General features: G+C 44.9%; 5 protein-coding genes and 1 non-coding gene across 6 annotated transcripts; 4 read left to right on the forward strand and 2 right to left on the reverse strand.

Moving 5' to 3' along the window:
- Nucleotides 1-345: 345 nt before the first annotated feature.
- On the forward strand, nt 346-448 carry tRNA-Ser(GCT). The gene is given in 2 exon segments: nt 346-383; nt 403-448. It is a non-coding gene; the product is annotated as a tRNA-Ser (tRNA).
- A 1,418-nt stretch (nt 449-1,866) lies between these two features.
- Nucleotides 1,867-6,003, reverse strand: TRVA0_035S00122 (RNA helicase; the record flags this gene model as incomplete). The annotated part of the gene is made up of 2 exons (XM_076686243.1): nt 1,867-5,721; nt 5,782-6,003. 2 exons carry the CDS (start codon nt 6,001-6,003, stop codon nt 1,867-1,869), a joined length of 4,077 nt encoding a protein of 1,358 aa, XP_076539451.1.
- A 2,267-nt stretch (nt 6,004-8,270) lies between these two features.
- TRVA0_035S00144 (Zn(II)2Cys6 transcription factor domain-containing protein) lies at nt 8,271-9,870 on the forward strand (the record flags this gene model as incomplete). The annotated part of the gene is made up of 4 exons (XM_076686244.1): nt 8,271-8,353; nt 8,414-8,429; nt 8,881-9,122; nt 9,180-9,870. The coding sequence occupies 4 exons, from the start codon at nt 8,271-8,273 to the stop codon at nt 9,868-9,870; spliced, it is 1,032 nt and encodes a 343-aa protein (XP_076539452.1).
- A 2,916-nt stretch (nt 9,871-12,786) lies between these two features.
- On the forward strand, nt 12,787-14,322 carry TNA1 (high-affinity nicotinic acid transporter; the record flags this gene model as incomplete). Its single annotated transcript, XM_076686245.1, has 1 exon — nt 12,787-14,322. One exon carries the CDS (start codon nt 12,787-12,789, stop codon nt 14,320-14,322), a length of 1,536 nt encoding a protein of 511 aa, XP_076539453.1.
- Nucleotides 14,323-14,557: 235 nt separating this feature from the next.
- Nucleotides 14,558-15,799, reverse strand: TRVA0_035S00188 (SNG1 family protein; the record flags this gene model as incomplete). The annotated part of the gene is made up of 1 exon (XM_076686246.1): nt 14,558-15,799. One exon carries the CDS (start codon nt 15,797-15,799, stop codon nt 14,558-14,560), a length of 1,242 nt encoding a protein of 413 aa, XP_076539454.1.
- Nucleotides 15,800-18,112: 2,313 nt separating this feature from the next.
- TRVA0_035S00210 (uncharacterized protein) lies at nt 18,113-18,407 on the forward strand (the record flags this gene model as incomplete). The annotated part of the gene is made up of 2 exons (XM_076686247.1): nt 18,113-18,150; nt 18,212-18,407. 2 exons carry the CDS (start codon nt 18,113-18,115, stop codon nt 18,405-18,407), a joined length of 234 nt encoding a protein of 77 aa, XP_076539455.1.
- Between the last annotated feature and the right edge of the window lie 466 nt (nt 18,408-18,873).

The following is an 18,873-nucleotide window of genomic DNA, read 5'->3' on the forward strand; positions in this document are numbered from 1 at the left end:
TTCTTCAGCGCGAAGGACTGGATTCGCTCCAGGCGTTCTTGATTGGTCTTGGCTATCCGGTGGTACCAGATGTGGGCGCCGTATTCCATAATGGGACGCACACACCCGACGTATAGCCGCCGCAGGGCCGCAATTAGTTGCTTAGCGGCGTAGTAGCTGGCTCTTCGAAATGAATTGAGCCATCTGCCTAAGCCTGCCCGGTGTGTCTAGCAATTTTGGCAAGTCAAATGTCACGCTGACCTCCAGAAGGAGGTTCTGGAGCCCAAAAATGAATTTTTTTTAAAAAATTTTTCAAGGTGTTAAAAAACTCTTCTTAATTGTCTGCAACAACAATTTTGACCAGCGGTCCCGGTGGCCGAGTGGTTAAGGCGTTGCCCTGCTATTATACGCTAGTGTAAAGCTTAGGCAATGGGTTCTACCTGCGCAGGTTCGAATCCTGTCCGTGACGCTTATTTTTTGCGCATGCATGCATGCCACTATGTGATTAGTCATCGATTAATAATCCAAATACCGACTTTTTAAATTGACTTCTATGCATATATATATATGTCGGACACACGACTTGCACTTACATGATTTCAAGTGGATGGTAGAAGGATGAATCATGACAAGAGAACAACAGCAAAGGAATGTTGGAAGTCAAATATCAATTATAAAGTATATCTGACCCTAATATATACGAAAGTACAAGGTTAGACACCGAAGTGTCTACATTAAAGACGGTAAGGAAAGGAAAAGAGCAAATAGAGGGAATCGTGGCTTTTAAAATAGCGATTGACTTCGGGACGGAGTTAATGTGTTCCGTGGAGATAGCGCATTCCTAGGAGTCTACTTTTCTGACACCCAACAAGGAACCTACAGAACTGTGAGAACTGTCACCATTTTTTGTGATATTAGTTTATTATTATTATTGTATTTCAGTGTAGTAAATGAAAATATTCAAAAAAAAATATATGTCGGCGCGCGACTTCGGCACACATAATTATAACCGTCCGAACGGTATATCCTTAGCCAGCGTAAACGATGGGAGCAATCCCGCCATCCAGCGTCCCTGGATTATCTTCTAGACACAAAGCGGTGAATTAGTTTCTCGAATCCGGCCGCATTTTATCCTAAGATGTCGTTGATATGGGTTTTTTCCCCCACTGACCTCGGCCCTGCGTCTCTAACGGTGCTTGGTAGGGATAGTAGTTTTCTCCCTGTATCGTCAATTTATTGAGGGAATCCGCGTCAGCTACCTCTGTGTACTGGCGATAGGTGTCCCAGTCAAGTTAATGTTTTGCCAATGCTGTTACTGTACTGTATTACCGGGTATAATGTCCTATTAAGCGGACTGGCTAGCCAAATGTCTGGACACAGGCGGCTTCGGCGCGTGAATATAATTTTGCGACCACAACTTAATATAAAGAACTACTGGGTACTTATTATTATTGCTCTTTGAACCCCAGTCTAATTGGGCGGCTGGACTTCGTGATGGCCGGTTCGTGATCAGGACGTGTGCAATTTCGTGGCATTCTTTTGGCTAAACTCTCGCTTGTGAACTTGAATGAATAAATTCTGTATTATTTGAGCCTTTACCGCTTCATGGCCCAGTTAGGCTTATGATAACTACTGTATTACATCCACAACATTCATTTGACATTCATCTCAGAGTATTATATGAGAAGTGTTGTAATGATAGTAACGTATTATTATGAGTATAATAGATTCTGGTAATGTGCCAAGAAATGTATGGTTAGGCATTTCAGTTGCATCTACTGGTTTTACGAAAGCAAGCTCTTTGTCGAAACAAAAAAAAGATATATAATGAATAAGACTTCAAAATTGCTGTTTCAAACTTTTGTAAATGTGAGCATGATTTCCTATTTATCTATACCCATTTCCGTCAGTTTGGATCAAAGTATTCACGATGTTCACAATCTCATTTTGCCGAATATCTGTCTCTCCACCTGGATTGTTGAATTTCTCCTCCAATAAGTAGTTAAACAAATGTCGTAAAATCTTTACCAGGACAGCGACACGGGGCCAACACTTTAATCCGACCCAATCTTTCACGACGATACCGCTACCAAGAGAATCAACAACGACTGAATCAGAAAAAAAAACTATGCCATATATACTCAACGGCGTAATACCGCTAATGTAGGGCTTAGCAGTGACCATTCTGGATGAGTATGAAACAAACCTTTCATCCTCTGAGTATTTTGTATAGCCGAACAAGAGCGAACTGGGGTGAGTGAACACTCGTTCCGACTCGCTGTAGTACTTTATAGCGGCTGCTTCAACATCCTGTTCCACCGTACCACCGGCGACCGTTTTAAACGTGCGCTGAGGGAAATTGACTTCAGCAATGTTTGGAGACATTGCTGCACCAATAATTGAGCGGACGAGTTTAAGGTCGTTTGAATGTATATTGTAAGATGCATCGAGCTCAGAGTCATCTTTGAATCCAAAGGGAGCAAATCGGATTTCCTGCAAAGATGAAAAAAGCTGTCGACGAGTTGAGCTGATGTCTTGAAGTGCTTGAGGAGACAGGAAATTTTCACTGCACCATCGACGAACTGCGGATCCAGACAATTCCTTTTTCTTAACGATCCAAGCATCGTAGGCATTACTGAACGCAAGCAGATCACCCTGGCCTGAGCCACCGAAGCTCTTAATAGCCGCTTTGACTTCATCCCGTTTTTCCCTTGGGGAAACAAATGGTGACTTCAGGGAAAGGATTGCAGCAATTGTCAGGCCCTTAGTCAAACAACCAAAGAGCGATGACAGAATCATCAATTTGGCACATTTGATATCAGCTGGGATAGTGGAAACATGCTTGCCAAGAGCAGTCAGTTCATCAGTAGAGTAATCAAGAACTCCGTTCTTGATCAGCGTTGCCTTAGCTGTATTCAACGCGCCCGTCTCAGGAGGGTCAATTGCCTCTGCAAGGAACCGTTCCGGATCCTTAATGCCCATAGCTTTGACGCTGAGATAGAGCTGCTCAAGGGGGGCACGTTTAATCTCAGGTGCTGGATGCTCTGGCATGTCGTTCTCTTGAACATTTCGAGTGTACAACTTATAGCATGTACCTGATCTAACTCGACCAGCTCGACCCCTTCGCTGCGTGACTTCTGCCTGAGATGCCCAAGTATCTATAAGCTTCACGACATTTGCATCAGCGTCATAAAATGTTTGCTTCACTCTACCAGAATCTATCACGGCAACCGCGTCTGGTATTGTGATAGAAGTCTCTGCTATGTTTGTACAAACAACAATCTTCCTCTTTCCTTTTGGGGGATCCATGAACACTTTTCTTTGATCCGAGGGGGATAGCGAGGCGTGCAAAGGAAGTGGGTGAATTCTATTTCCTGCCGCAGATGAGCGCAAAGCAGATATACAGTTATCGATTTCTGCAGCTCCCGACATGAAAATGAGAATGCTTCCAAATGAGGAATCCAAATTTCCGTCGATATGTTCTACCAATGTAGCGATCAAACGATAATCAATCGAGTTTCGGATAGAAACAATAATTCGGCCAACTTCTTCTGAAGTAATGCCCTCAGTATTTAAAGAGTCAGGGACATACTTAGCCTCTTTGATAACATCATCGAGATAAAGATCTTTAACTGGAAAAGTCCGTCCTTCAATATGGGTATAACCAACTGCACCTCCAAAGTAGTCAAAGAACTGCTTCGGATCAACCGTGGCAGACATCAAAATAATCTTAATAGACGGCATGGTTTTGGATAAACGACGCAGAAGGATTAACAAATATGTTGTGTCGAGAGATTTTTCATGCACCTCATCAATGACAACATGACTAATGTTGTCTAAGGCGCTCGCTGGGTCTGATTGAAGCATTCGTAGCAGTACACCGGTAGTGATGAATCGAATCATGGTGTTCGGGCTAGCTTTAGTTTCGCCTCGTATGGAATACCCTACAACATCGCCGACTAATGTATCCCGTTCACTGGCAACACGTTGTGCCAGACCCATGGCAGAAATTCGACGCGGCTGTGTGCAAATAATATTGCACTCTTTACCTCGATTGGCACAAATATATTCATCAAGAATAAATTGAACCACTTGAGTAGACTTACCTGAACCAGTTTCACCAGTGATAAGAACGATCTGGTTCTTGGAAACGATGTCAAGTATTTCCGATGCTTTCTTCCAAGCTGGCAAAAGCTTTCTAGATTTCAGCATTGATTTGAGATTGGATGACTGGGAGACCTTCGCGTCATATTCATCTTTTAGGTCTTTGGAACTCTTTTGAGTTAATCGAATGCGCGATTGTTTTGAGTGCTTCTTAGAAGAAACTTTTACGGAATCAGTAGAGACAGTTGTCCCCTGGTCCACACGCTTCTCAAGAACACCAAATACGCCGGTTGAAATATCTGATAAACGCATCGGATGTTTTAGGAATCGTGGAAACTCGCTGCGAATAGTTTCAGTCACAAAAAACATCATTGATGGGTCACCCTCCTTTACTCGCTCAGCATAGAAATCTGCTGCAAATTTAGCTGCTGAAAGAAGAATATACTTTGGGGTCTTCTCATCGAGAGCATTGCGAATACCAATCCCGGGGATCTGACGAGGATAGTCGTCTGGCTTAAAGTAAGTTATGGAGATCTCTGTGTCGTCTTCGCATTCAAGTTGTATGTCAATTCGGTCTTCTTGCAAAGTCAGCTTTTTTGAAGCTAGATCATACATCTCCTTCATCTGAGCGATTTCCTCATCCCAAGACCAAAACTCCGGACTTTCATCTACCGTGCAAGGTGCTGAGCTTTCGCCGTAAACTAATTGATTAGCCAGACGAGCCATTGCTAAAGGCTTGCTGTTATTACAGGCGGACATTGCTTCGTGTGCAAGGTGCTCTGCATATCCAAAGGATTTGATTTCGCGAATAGCATATTCCACTTGCAAAGCATTAGACTGCAAAGTGACTTTTGCACCTATATTTTTTGTTTTGGTGAAAATTCCTGGTAGGTCATCCTCGGGCATGTGAATGATCAGCCATTCAATAGCCTCACCAAGAGAGTTGGTATGCGAAAGCGCTTCCTCCGCGTGAACCTTGGCAAACCCCAGGCTCTCCATTGCACGGCAGTACTTGCCGAAAATATCGCTCTTGGTATCTAGATGAGTCGACTTCGTAACTGTTTGAAATCCGTTGAGCTGTCTGATGGCCTTTTCTACCCAAATTCGCACATCTTTTGCCATAGAGAGTGATTGGTTAAACCGAACCCGTTTTGGCGCTGGTTCACTGCTCTTGTCGTTTTTTGGGGTCTCGTCAGTAGTCTTTTTTTGCTTATTTTCTTCGTTAATGTTCTTGCGCACAGCATTGACCACTTTCTGGATACGAATACCCTGTTGCTTTTCCAAATTCTTGGCGTGCTCTTCCTTCTTCTTGGCCCTCTGGACCAGATAGTCTCTTTGCGCCTGAAACGGATCAGAGGCGTAGATGCGGTCACGATCAGCGGCGTCTACTTTTTTCTTTTCGTCGTCCAGTTTCGCCCACAAATCTTTGTGATTTCCTGGCAGGATCATTTTCATATTCTTGTGAGATGCAATTCGATGCAAGGCGTAAGTTGCCGCGTAGTGCCTAGCTTCTAGCGCTGTTTCCTGTGGGAAAATAATAGAAGAGGGTGGAGTGAATCTGACATGCTCAACTTCATTTGTCTTGGGATTTTTTTGGCCCAGATCAACGGTGACGATAAAGCCGTCCTTGACTTTTTTCTTAACGAACGTTAGCTATTGTAACCAGCCGAAGAAATTGGAGAGGAATTGATCACTTACCGCATCGTATACTACTCTTTCCCACTTGAGTTTCTGGCAATGTTCGTTTAGAAGTGTGGCCGGCAGTTTACCGGTCCAGGATGACGATTGCGACACAGTGGCTCGGCCAGCGGCCGCTTTGGCTCGATTGGCAGCTTTTTTCGCCTCGGCCTCCTTTCTAGCCTCAGCCTTAGGATCCACGGGTGCTGTTTGCACCTTCTGTGTCTTTTTCTTCTCTTTCATATCTTGGATGATCTCATAGACCGTGCAATCGGGTGAAATTTTATTTTGATGATGTGCCGCGCGCGATACGGCTGAATGATCCCAAACCTTAAAAAGCGGCGTGCGGCTGTCCTGCTATGTATACGTATAACAGTTGTGTATTACCGGTATTATTGTTGTAAATGCCGTCTCAAATGGGTACATAATACATGCGCAGGAATGAAGTGCCTAAAAGTATGTGCACCGCGAATCATGGGATGGAGTTAAACTGGCAATAGGCCGTTATAATAAGCTAGTGGGTTACGACAGCGCAAATACCATTATCCAGGGCTGACAAAGTGCCGACAAGCGATTCTCTGTCTTCAGAATCCAATCAAATGATAATTCGACAAAAGCATGCACTACCAGACTGGTGGGAAAAAGAATTGTCTGTATTCAGTTACCCCTGGAAGAAAGCTTCCGTGGATGAGGGGTTAAGTACATCGATCGGGGTCCTACGAGCAAACGATCGGCATCGCGTTCCGGTCAAATTGTACCGTAGCACATCTCCGTGAAAAAATAAAATAAAATAATGACATTATGCACACTGTTTCCTGCGTTTTCACCAATGTGCCCGTTGCTTTAGTCAATTGCTCTATATAGAGCAGAATGGGATATTGGAAGTGGAGACGGAATTCGGCATTTCCAAGAGCGTTGGAAGCTGGTTTTGTTTCTGTTACGTTTCTGGATCTCATGTCGATGCGGAAATGGTACAAATAAGTTATTTGGACCCAAGGAGTGCAGGGTAATGTCCCCCAGGGTTTGAAAAATGGCCTGAGGATTATATTGGGCTCCTTTTCCCAATTGATAAGATTGATCCGATCGATCGACAATAGCCGGTAATATTGATTGATGCCTCTGGCATAAGTTATTAAATATTGCTACGCAAAGATTTGGTTTGTCGAGACACAGACAAGGTCAAGTCTACAAGATCGAATTTGGAAAGCAAGGGAGTAGCTCTCCCAAAACTCGAATAATTTTCTATCAAAGCAATTAATACAACTGAACAGCCTTACCAATTCCCCGAATAGCTTCTTCCTATGGATACTACAATATCTTGGAGAATCGTTGAAAAGTTTGCATGTATCATGCAGATAACGTATCTAACATAAAGCGGAGACCTGGAACTCGGCAAATGCCCAGCAATACCCGAGCCGCGTCGAAAATGTTCGAAATGCAGTAATGCACTTATATATTTCTTTCATAGCGGCAGCATGAGTTTTTACATGTACGCAAATGAATCTTCCATCGACCCGGACTTTCTTATTGCATCTCCACCAACCGATCAATTCTCGGGCATAGCTTCAGAGTCCTCCGCTAAAAAAAGCTATCTCATGACGAGCTTCCAGGGTCCCTTCCTAAAAATAAGCTGGCGGAGGATATATCCTACTACCTATTGTAGCAACTCCACGAGCGAATTTCGCTCTATTTGACCCAAATTAGCAGGCGCCGGCCAATCATACGTCCAATACATAGAATCATTGGCAATTGGAGAAAATGCAAAAAAGAAAAAGGAACACAAAAGTAGAATCTCAGCTACTGTATTTTGACGAGTGAGGCTTGTATGATACTAATCCTAATTTCCCTACGTACCACTACGTCAAAGATATCGGAACTTATAAGTTCCGACCTCCTACTGTGGCTCTTTGGGGGTGGACCTCTTCGGGGTGCCGGCAACGGAGGTACCCAGCCGCATCACACTACACACATAAAAAAAAGGTCCAAACGATGACTGGGACTGACTTGTGCTGCGAGGAACTGCATCAGCTCGCTCACAGATCTCCCGCCATACAGGGCCATTTATACAATCCTACTCTGCTTCAGTAAGCGTATTCATTGATAAATCTGTCAAAGGCAAGAGGTCCCCCCAGATGCCCATCGAGCAAGTTCGAGCTACCCCAAAGCCACCAGCTAGAGACTTACTGTACCTAGGAAAAAACACAACTCTCAAACACCTGGGCTCAGAAAAAGCACTCCTAGAGAATGTGTCTCTGTCTCATAAATATCAAATCTTAAAGAGAAAGGCCATATGCACAATGCCACAACGGTTGTGCGTGGCATTTCTAGACATCCGCAAAGGGGTAGCCGCATGCATTAATAATCGTAACTGGCGGGCCTTACCACAGTTTTCACTATTTAAATGACCATCTCCCCCTGGCGTATACGTCTGTTTTGTTATTATTGCAAAAGAGCCAATTCGAAATTAGATATTTTTGTAACAAGATTTGGTCTTTGTTTATTTATTCACAATGCATCACCACCAAGCATACTCAAGACGGACTGACGAGGACGGTCGCAAGAAAAGAGTCGGCAAGGCATGCGACTCGTGCCGGTAAGTGAAAGGAAAAGAAAAAGACTTCCCCGGGATACCAGAGGCTAACAATGACTGTAGAATGAAAAAGACGAAGGTACGCATCTTCTAAGCACCCGAATTTACCCTTATCTCTTTCTCTGCTTTTTCTCTTCTAAACTCCAAGGTGTCTTTGCTCTCAGGGTGGCACCCGTAATGTGATGACGATGATCTCTGGGCTATCATTGTGTTAGGCGCGGGCTTTGCGATGGGCCCTCATGCAAGGCTAAGGGTCCATCGGGGAGCCGGTGTCTCAGGTCGGAGTGGTGAGCCTCATTCATCTCCGTGCCGATGGTTATGTCCGGGAGGCCGGTCGGCACCCCACCAACGATCCGACATCCGTGCCGCCTTAAAAGGTTCGGTTCGGTTGTTTGACGTTTGAGCGGGAGTTGGAAAGGCCGTGCTACGCTACCAAAAGGGGGCCGAGTGGGGGGCTATGAGCATAGAGAGAGAGAGAGAGAGAGAGCAGGTGGGGAATTGTTTTATGTGCGTTACTAACAATGTGGTAGTGTGATGGTCGAAAGCCTTGCTCGAAATGCGCCTTGGATGACAAACTGTGTACATACTCGGAAAAGAAGAAACAGCCGGAAAAGACATATTCAAGCTCATACGTCGACCTGCTGGAGTCTAGGCTGCAACTTCTTCAGGACGGTATTCTCAAAATCGTCACGAAGCTGGCCAATGGCGAGGATGTTGCTGAGTTCGTGCCCGAGGGCGAAATCACCATCAACAACGTAATAGAACTTCTGAGGTATGCATCACCTACCTACGCCAATAAGTGTACAAAGGGGCTAACAATCATTGATAGTGATGATCCGCATAGCATGTCAGACCATTCTAGTTATAGCCACGACCACCACCACAGCCAAGAGAGCCTGCGACAGCATGACGAGGAAGAACAAGAACAGACTCAAGGAATGCGTCAATTACCAACAAAGCCTCTCATAAAACACGACTCATCGGAAGAAGATTCGCCAGTGTACGGTTACTCGAGCCCTGAGGAGCTGGATACCGCTGTTGCGCCGCCTGAGCTTTCGCCAGATTTCCGACCACTCGGCACTGAGCTTGACCCGATGATGAACCTGGAGGACCTCAACATTGGTCCATTCAAGTCGGCCGCGGCAATGGCTGCTGCGGCTGCCGCGTCTATGGCCGGCGGAGTGTACGGTGTGCTCCCGGAGAGTCCTGGTTGCAGCAGCCCCGACTGCTTCACGCCTGACACGAATCTTTCGTGGGCCCCTTCCAGCGGTACGGTATCTCCTTCGATGCTCGGCGAGAGCCCCACCAACATATCTCCGAGCTTCCTCACCCGCCCTCCTCGACACGATAATAATGGGCACCTAAGCCGTGTTCACAAGGCTGGTTCAATCTCCCACATGCACCCAGGAATGGTTGACGTCGTTGATCACACTGTGAACCCGCCTTACCCAGTGAGACGCGCTCAGCCTTCGCTAAACCAGCCCTCGCGGCCGACTGATGAGATTTGGCTATACAACTAACGAAGAAACATTGTTACATACTCACTACCACTAATTTATTAATGATGACTAACGAATACACTGCTAATTTATTACCGAACCGAATCTTTTGAGATTTTATGCGTCTGTTAGACATGGGTGAAACATTCAATTACCGTAAAATTATAAATTTTTGAGTAACAGCGGAGGTCCCATGTATGATGTACATTATAGCTCTGTGGTACTAGTACTAAAGGTGGTGTATCAATACAGACCATTTAGCAATCTTGGAGGCTTGAACAAGTGAAGAACTCGTAAGGTACTGCCATGAATGTTCCAGAATGGAGAGAGTTCAATTCACCGTGTCGTTGTCTGCTCTTCGGGGTTAAGAAGGCGAATCACTTGATTTAAACGGATCCATAAGAGATTTTATCATATTAGACTGCTATGACTCATGTAGAACAAAATGATGTGCGTGTGCTCGTATAGTGAAATTCATACCCCTTGTCCGTGATTCATCACGCCTATTGCCCATGTATACGTGCCGTATCCTACAATCCTACTGTCTTGTCGACCCTTGATATATAGAAGGGGTTTGTTCTATACGTAGTGGGACAAACAGACGCAAAGAAGTGTCTTGCGTTTATGTTTGAGGGATAAATCAATGATTTCTTCGCGCTTGGGCCCAAAGAAGGCTGTTCCGGTGCGTGAATTCCGGCAGTCGTGCCGGAAAGTCGAGAATGAAGAAGCCATACCGCCTGATTTGCCAAACATTGAATGACACTTTGACACATTGCTTTATCAATTCCCATCCATTTGACACCCCATACTGATTAGCTTTCAACCAGTGATTGGTTATTGGATACACTGATACCACATTTTACCGAGGCTTAATTTGGCGCGTCGTTACCAGAAATACGCCTTTCGTATTTACGTTACTAATAATAATCTTGGTTAGCACGATGCCTAGGGGTGAAGAGTAATTACTACCTATCTGCTATAACGGAACATAAAGTGCTAACGGCTGCAAATTGGGTACTCACGACGAGTCGAGAAGAGTTGTTCCTATCGTAAGGAGTTTACTATTGGTAAGATGAAGGGATACCATATGCAATCCTAAGTAGGAGCAGCAAATCTCAGGGCTACAAGAGTATATCATACGATACAGTCAATGCTATACTGGCTATTCGATACTAGCAAAGCTGTGCTAGTCTTGCGATACTAACCATGCGAACTACAGTACTGTATAATGGCGTGATTCCCTGAGAGATACGGCAATGTAGTTTTAGCACAAGTTTGCGCGCCGGTCACAACGTCCAATTGACATGAGTACATCTTAGAATATTACCATATGGTATATAGGATGATATCATATTACTCCAAACATGACTATTTAACATAGTATCGGTAGATCTTGTTGAGATATAATAATGTCGCTGTAATCAATACAATACCGACGTTGCGTGGCGTATCATCAACACTATTTTCGCGGATATACCGTAGTACCAGTTCAGTTTACCATTAGCAACGAAGCTTGTTACAGTTTGTTACGCTGTAACTAATATGGTTTTTGGTTACCGATCGCTGTTGGTATTATAGACAGATACAATATATTTAGGTACGGGTTTAGCTTGGGTTTGGTGCCAACCTACCAAGCATTAAGATAACTGGAGTATTAATTACCGACATAGAAGACGTGGATATCTCAGAATAACACGTGCAAATTCACGATTTCTTGAGGTTGTAAACAATGACTTCAGAACTACCTTAACCATAATGATCCAACAGCCCTGCGGCGTCTTGACACCTTCAGAGCCGCTTGCCATAAATGATCCAACAGCCCTGCGGCGGGGTCTCCGAGAAACCATCAATTGATTAATGGAACTGAGATATCCTAGGATTGAAGAGCCTAAAAGCTTGTTATTCAACAAATTATTTATGTTTATTCGCGTTCGGAGGTACGTGGTATCCTACCATTAAAATGCGGCTCCGGATAGGCACGGGTGCCGGTGTGGCTCGGCTATTGTCGGTAACTGGCACCAACGGTGGTAAGTCGCAAAGAAATATAAATATTGCCTTCTGCCCTGATGCAACAGTGAACTACCAAGTTTATGATAGCATCTTACTCGTAATGATACCCCAGATTCCTATATACAAACACATTACCCCTGTAAATGATCGACCAGATAATACAAGATGAGTAGACCCCCCCCTCGCCCCTTCCGCCGAGAGGGCTAGACTGCATTAAAAAAAAAAAGAGAAATACCCCCTATAACACGCAGCGGTAGCACGGGAATACCCATTTTTATTCATCGCGGTAAATACCTACGGACATCTGGAAGCTTTTACATCCGATTATCGTTTGAAGATGACCGTTTATTGGTCATCTCGGACGGCATCTGCATTCTGCGGTACTTACAATGTGTCATAATTATTATTTTTCTTTTCGGCTAGCCTTCTACCTGTAAAGCTTGGCTTCCCCACACCCCCGCCCGGCATTATGGGTTCACCACAATCCTGGGCGAAGGGAAAGATCGACAAAAAAAAGCGGGTACAGGCCTCCGACATGACGCCGACATGTGGCTAATAGAGGAAACTAAAAACACGACGTGAAAAGATGGTTGTAAATGTCGTCCTCGGCTACGGCCCTAAGGGAAACCCAAATTATTGGAGGCTGCGATAGCGGAGTTTATATGCCGATTACGGTGCATGCATACATACATACACATCGAGACCGTGAAGCAGAGAAAGATGGGCATGATTTGCCCTATTACCGGTAGATTCGCCGCTATAATAGCGCCGTTGCTAATTAAACGCCAAGGAATAGGTGTGATCTGATGCATCTTCCAAGGGATTGCTATTCCGCACTCCGCCGTTATATAAAGTTACCCTTGCATCTCTCTCTCTTTTTTTCTTGAAGCTCCAATTTTTCATAAGGTCTCCTATCATTATTCAAAAATGACGGGGTCGGACATTGAACAGCAGAAAGATACAGAGGCCCAGGTCCAGTACGTGCATGGCACTGGCGATGAGAAGACTGAAGTGAATGCCACTCCTCTCAGCCTTGAACAGCAGAAGACAGCCATCGATAGCCTTGCCGATGAATATGGCATCAACCAGCGGAAGCTCATGGCTAAGATTGACTTCCGAATTGTCCCTGCTATTTGCTTCCTCTACCTTCTCGCCTTCCTGGATCGAGTGAACATCTCAAACGCTAATGTGTATGGCATGTCTAAAGATATTGGCCTCATCGGGAATCAGTACAACGTCTGTCTCACCATCTTCTTCGTACCCTATATTGTAAGCGAAGTGCCATCTAACTACCTGCTCAAGAAGTTCAAGCCCCACGTCTGGCTTTCGCTATGTATGTTCCTGTTTGGCATCGTTTCCATTGGCCAGGGGTTCGTCAAGAGCTATAGCGGGTTGCTTGCTACGCGATTCTTCTTGGGCCTGCTCGAGGCAGGTATGTTCCCAGGCTGCTTCTACTTGCTTTCTATGTGGTACCGACGAGACGAGGCCCAGAAGCGATACAGCTTCTTCTTCACTTCCACTTGTCTTGCCGGTGCGTTTGGTGGTCTTATCGCTTACGGCTGCTTCAGCATTGACGGCAAGCGGGGCATTGCCGGATGGCAGTGGATTTTCATCATTGAAGGTACCGTGACTGCTGTCGGCGCTATTATCCTTTTCTTCTGCATTGCTGATTTCCCAGAGGACGCGAAGTTCCTAAATGCCAACGAGCAGGCCTTCCTCAAGGCTAAGCTAGAGTACGACGTCGGTTCCTCCAACCACGAGGACAAGTTCACTCTCAAGGATATTGGGCGAGTGTTCAAGGAGTGGAAGGTGTACTTGGCTGGGCTGATGTACTTCTGTCTCATCATTCCGGCCTACGGTTACGCATACTTCTCTACGGCAATTATTCGGGGATTCAACTACTCCCCGGTGCAGACCCAGCTCTACTCCATTCCTCCGTGGGCCTGTGCGTTTGGCTTCTCCATGATCGTTGCATTCTTCTCCGATAGGTTCAGACACCGGTACGTGTTTGCTATCTTCACGGCTCTCATTTGTGCTGTAGGTTTCATCATTTTGCTAACCGTGAAGACCGATAACCACGCACGATATGCAGGGTGCTTCCTAGTTGCCATGGGTGCGTACACTTCGATGCCGCTGATTGTCTGCTGGACGAGTCAGAATTTTGCTGGTCACCTCCGACGATCGGTTGGCACTGGTTTCCAGATTGGTTTCGGTAACATTGGTGGTATTATTGCTACCTTCTCCTTCATGGCGCAAGATGGACCATTGTACCTCAAGGGTGTTAGTATTGGTCTTGCGTTTTCTCTCTTCTGCGTCGTACTGACTACCGTTTACTTCCTTGGTGTCTACTACGACAACCGGGCAAGAACTACTGGCAAGTATCTTGCCAAGTGGGAGAAGATGACTGAGCGTGAAAAAGAAACCGCTGGTGATCTTCGACCAGAGTTCCGATACACCTACTAACGGTATTATTTTTCGTAAATCCGCGTTTTTTTGATTCATAATGTGCTAATGAAGTCTTAATATACTACCACCTAATACCAATTACAATGTAATTTGGACCCTTTAATCTCCATGCAGATATGGATAAACCTCGAAAAAGTACTTCATTGTTATTAAGACAGTCAATGAGCTCAATTGATATCATGCGGATTGGTATTTTTTATATTGCCAGAAATAATATACATAACGTTAGTCACTATTGTAACAATGAAGGGCCCGATTTCTCCTCAGTATTAACACGCGCCGTCTGTTTGGACTTCTTATACAGGAGGTAGCACGCAGTGCTCATTATAGTCAACACAGTAACCCACCATGAAAACAAGATAGGCAGTGCCCTGAAAAGTGCAGGCACACTCCCCCGCGACCAAATATCAGTCATGACCTGATAGGCCTCATATGAAGGTACTGCATAAGCCCAGCGATAGAACCCTGGGTTCAATACGAATGGAGTTGCCGTGCTAGTGACATTGATGAGCACCCAACTAATGATAATAAAGGGTAACGCAAACAACGGCAGGAGCAGAATAGCCGATTGGAAAATGAGAGAGTGTATGTTCATCAGTAGCCAGAAGGTCATTGCAGTAAGAACATACTGATTGCCATTGACAGACCAGTCTTCTCGGAATGCCCACAAGTTTCCGGCCATGCAGAAGGACGCACCCAGACAGAAGAGAAGTGAGCCGACGACTCTTACAGTAACATACCAAACCAAGGACAGGGATTCATGTGCTTTGACGCTGTCGAATATGAAGTGGATGGCCAGAGCAAAGAAGAACTGTTGCAGTATTACCATGGCCATGACTAGGGTACTGTAGAATACGCGCGAACCCTGATCCATTGCCTGAACATTGATCTGAGTAACACCAATGGGGTTGAAGAAGGCAGAGAGAGACTCTGGAGACGGCTGTGACTGGTTCTTGAGTATTCCAAACGACTTTTCTCCGTACATTTTTTCAAATGCAGCGCTTGATACTTGAGCAAGTACCTGAAAGTTTACCGGGAACAGGCTATCAGAGTAGGCAGGGTATCGGACACCATTCCAGACGTACGTCAGTACCTGAGATGAATCATAAGTGATGCTACTGTTCTCCGAAATTGCGTCGAAATACCGCTCAGTAGACCCCTCATTTACGGCCAGAGCAGCCCAGTAATGACCATCAGTAACTGCCTTAACAAGGGCATCATCTGACTGGTAACGCGAGGCGTTTTTAGGGACGAACGTGAAGAAAGTGGGGCCCTGCAATTCTTGGTATGCAGCTGTTACTGCTTGCCCAATTGCACCCTGGTCCCTGTCGACGAACAAAACTTCAATATTATGAACCCGATAGCCGGAGCGGTACACGGACCCAAATACGTAAGATACCCCCCCTAAGAAGAGGATAAGAAGAGCCACGGAAGCCATGGCAAGGCGTTTGGTAAGCTCTTTAACGACTAGCATTCTCACCTAATCTATGAGGTATACTTGCTACTTCCTCTCCTCTGGGATTCTTATAGGACTATCATCAAGCCCGATGAGCTACCGACCGGACCGACTCAGGTGGCCGATGTGGTACACCGACCGGGGCGGACTTTAGGGATCGGCCCATCATACCTATGCCAGTAAAGATCACCGCTCAAGAGCTTTAACGGCTAGAAAAGATGACTGCTGGATACTTGCGAACGGGGACGCTGACAGAAAGTCTAATGCCTACGAAAGTTTGAATGTTCAGTAGTCATATCTTTAAATTGCCTACCTCACTTTATGAAACATTTTGAGACATTTCTCCACTACAGTGTAAAAGAATGAAGCTGTAAGGATGGAGTTAGTATTACCATTGATATTGTAGTACCAGGGGGCATGCCGGTGTCTGTATTGTAAAACTATGGGGGCTGTGATATACTTGGCATATTTTTAACGGCATAACAAAACGCTAATTGCAATCTTTATTCTAAGAGTCTAGTCTCGTCTTCTCTAGCTGTATCATTTCGTGATTAGCACTACACTATTAGTAAGTTATAGCCTCCGCTGCTCTCGCCCCATATTCACACTCTCACTTTCACCCTATAGCCGTAAATAACTACAGTAGTTGAAGTTACTCTCAGAATGGTACGGTATTGAGCATCCCGCGTAAGCTGCATCAATGATTACCTGTACTGCTGCTCGGATTTTCGGCAGTTGATGCATAAGTCTCATTGCTGTACTGGCGACATAAATTATTGTCTATCTCTACATACCGGGCATGATTAATACTGGATATCTGACTTGTTTGAAAATTCATGGCATTTCAATGCCAAAATTTGTTGTCATGTGAAAACATACGCAGCTTAGTTGGATCCATATTTCAGCGTAAGTGTATGAGAAAATTCGATATATCACCACAACAAATTCCATTTTGCATTACCTCTCCAACTTGCGTCACTCAATTGAAAATGAGTACACACTACGCTAGTCTTAAGTCCAGAATTTACAATTCAAGCAAGATTATCTGCCACATCAATAGTCTTGAATTGTGATGCGTAGGGCTAAAGCGGGGCAGCTACTGCAATGAGTTCACAGTATGACTGCGTAATGCAACTGTTAAAGGTTAGGATGCACATTAAATTACGTATACTGCTACTGATACCCCCATACAATGTTCATTTCCTGGGACGTTACGGAATATGCACATTGCACTGCATAACGTATGAGTCTCGGGAATACGTGAAGGTCTCTGCTCTCTATCTCTAACACAGCTAGGAACCATTTAACATCAGCTTCTTGATAGTCATAAGTGAAAAGATAATCAATCGTGAGCATTAGTCCTGGTCCGTCTGCAGTTCAAATTTAAATATTTGTACAATTGAAGATATCTTGTGGTAGAGATATCCAGGATGTTGTTCTCTTAAAGGATAAAAGATGTTTGCAACGTCTAGCCCGCACTCAAACCGACCGTGCTTCCTCTCGACGTTGTCCAACTCCCCAGCATAACTAAATTCCATATGCCATCTTCCGCCAGACCTGCATTAGGCTACATGGAAGGACCTGATAAGCAGGGATTGCGCATGTAAACGTGTAATCATTTACAGTAATGAATGCCGTAGCGTTGACGCGTGTTATTCGTCGCCAAGAAAAGAATTGGATGAACGAGTCATTTTGGCCAGCTATATGTTGCATCGGCCGATTATTCTATATCCACCGCAACAAGATGATGAGAGGCAAAAAAAAAATAATATGTAGCAGTAGGAATCGGCCATTGTACAGCCAAAAGAAGCGGGGATCTGTTTTCTTCTGCAGGGGTACTGTATTGTTATCGGCAAAGGCTACACGGGACACGTCGAAAATACGCCGGACGAACAAAAAGGCGATGATATACACATGGGGGTTCTGTTCTCCACAATAGTAAAATGGCGTGGTTTTCAGAAGATTACGCGAATATATTACAGGAGTGCGGTGAATCGCGTATAAAGATATGAAATTCCTAGGTACCGACACGGCGGATCCGATTAGCCGCACCACATTCCAGTCAGCTAGACCTGCTGTAGACGAGTACAAAACGGGAAGAGCAGAGGATGACCGGATATGAAATGTAAACAATTGTTCATAAGACCTATCAGGATGGGATTTTTTTGAAATACAGGGTGTGGAGGCGTTTAGAGGATGAGTATATATTGGATCAATGTTGACCCGAAATTTCATAAACAGAGACACTTTTTTAAGAAAAAATTAAAAAATAGAGACAATTGAGACGCTTGAACTCAGCTAACGCAGGGTTGGTACTCACAATAGTTGACAATGAACGCTCTCAAACATTTTGACGAACTCCTCTCTGGGTATGTACTGCCTCCTGTCTTTCGCTATGTACGCGCGCTAACACAGTTATACAATATACAGCCATGGACGCTATACTCTCAGGAAAAAGCAGAAGACACGGACGCAGGAGTTCTTCTGCGTCGTATATACTGACAGCACCACTCGCAATGAAAAGACTCAACAGTCACCGACGAACGCTTTTGCAACCGCCCCTGCCGTCGCCCGGTCTCCGCGGTTGGAAACGATACCCGAAAACGAAATTTTCATGTTCCATTAATGATCTATGACATGTAATTTCCAATGCCCAATAAACGATTAATGTACTGTACCAGACTGCCACGCCCCATGTATTATTACCTTCTCCGTCTGGGCATGATACGCGGTTATCGGGCTCCGACCCCGCCATACCATGTATCGCACCATATAACAGTTATCGGTGTATGTGTATCGCGTTATATATTGTACGGTCCTCTGACCGCAGATTACCTATAGCACGGGTAATTGAATACAAGAAATGAGTGAATAATATTATTATTCTGTAGGCGGCAGAAGGGAATCGATATTGTCGAAGATCATGAAGCCAGACATGTTTTTCAAACCCGAGTCAGTTTTGAGCGGTTTTGTGCGATGGCTTGGCGTTAGCTATTTAATGGTTGATAACAGCCGACTGGGCTCAGCTCTATGTACTTCTGAGTTATGACTCTTTAGGATAGAATGAACTAATCTTCACCGAACCAGCTTGA

This window comes from Trichomonascus vanleenenianus, assembly GCF_965637985.1.
Source record: "Trichomonascus vanleenenianus strain CLIB 3782 genome assembly, contig: TRVA0_035S, whole genome shotgun sequence".
Lineage (NCBI taxonomy): Eukaryota > Fungi > Ascomycota > Dipodascomycetes > Dipodascales > Trichomonascaceae > Blastobotrys > Blastobotrys vanleenenianus.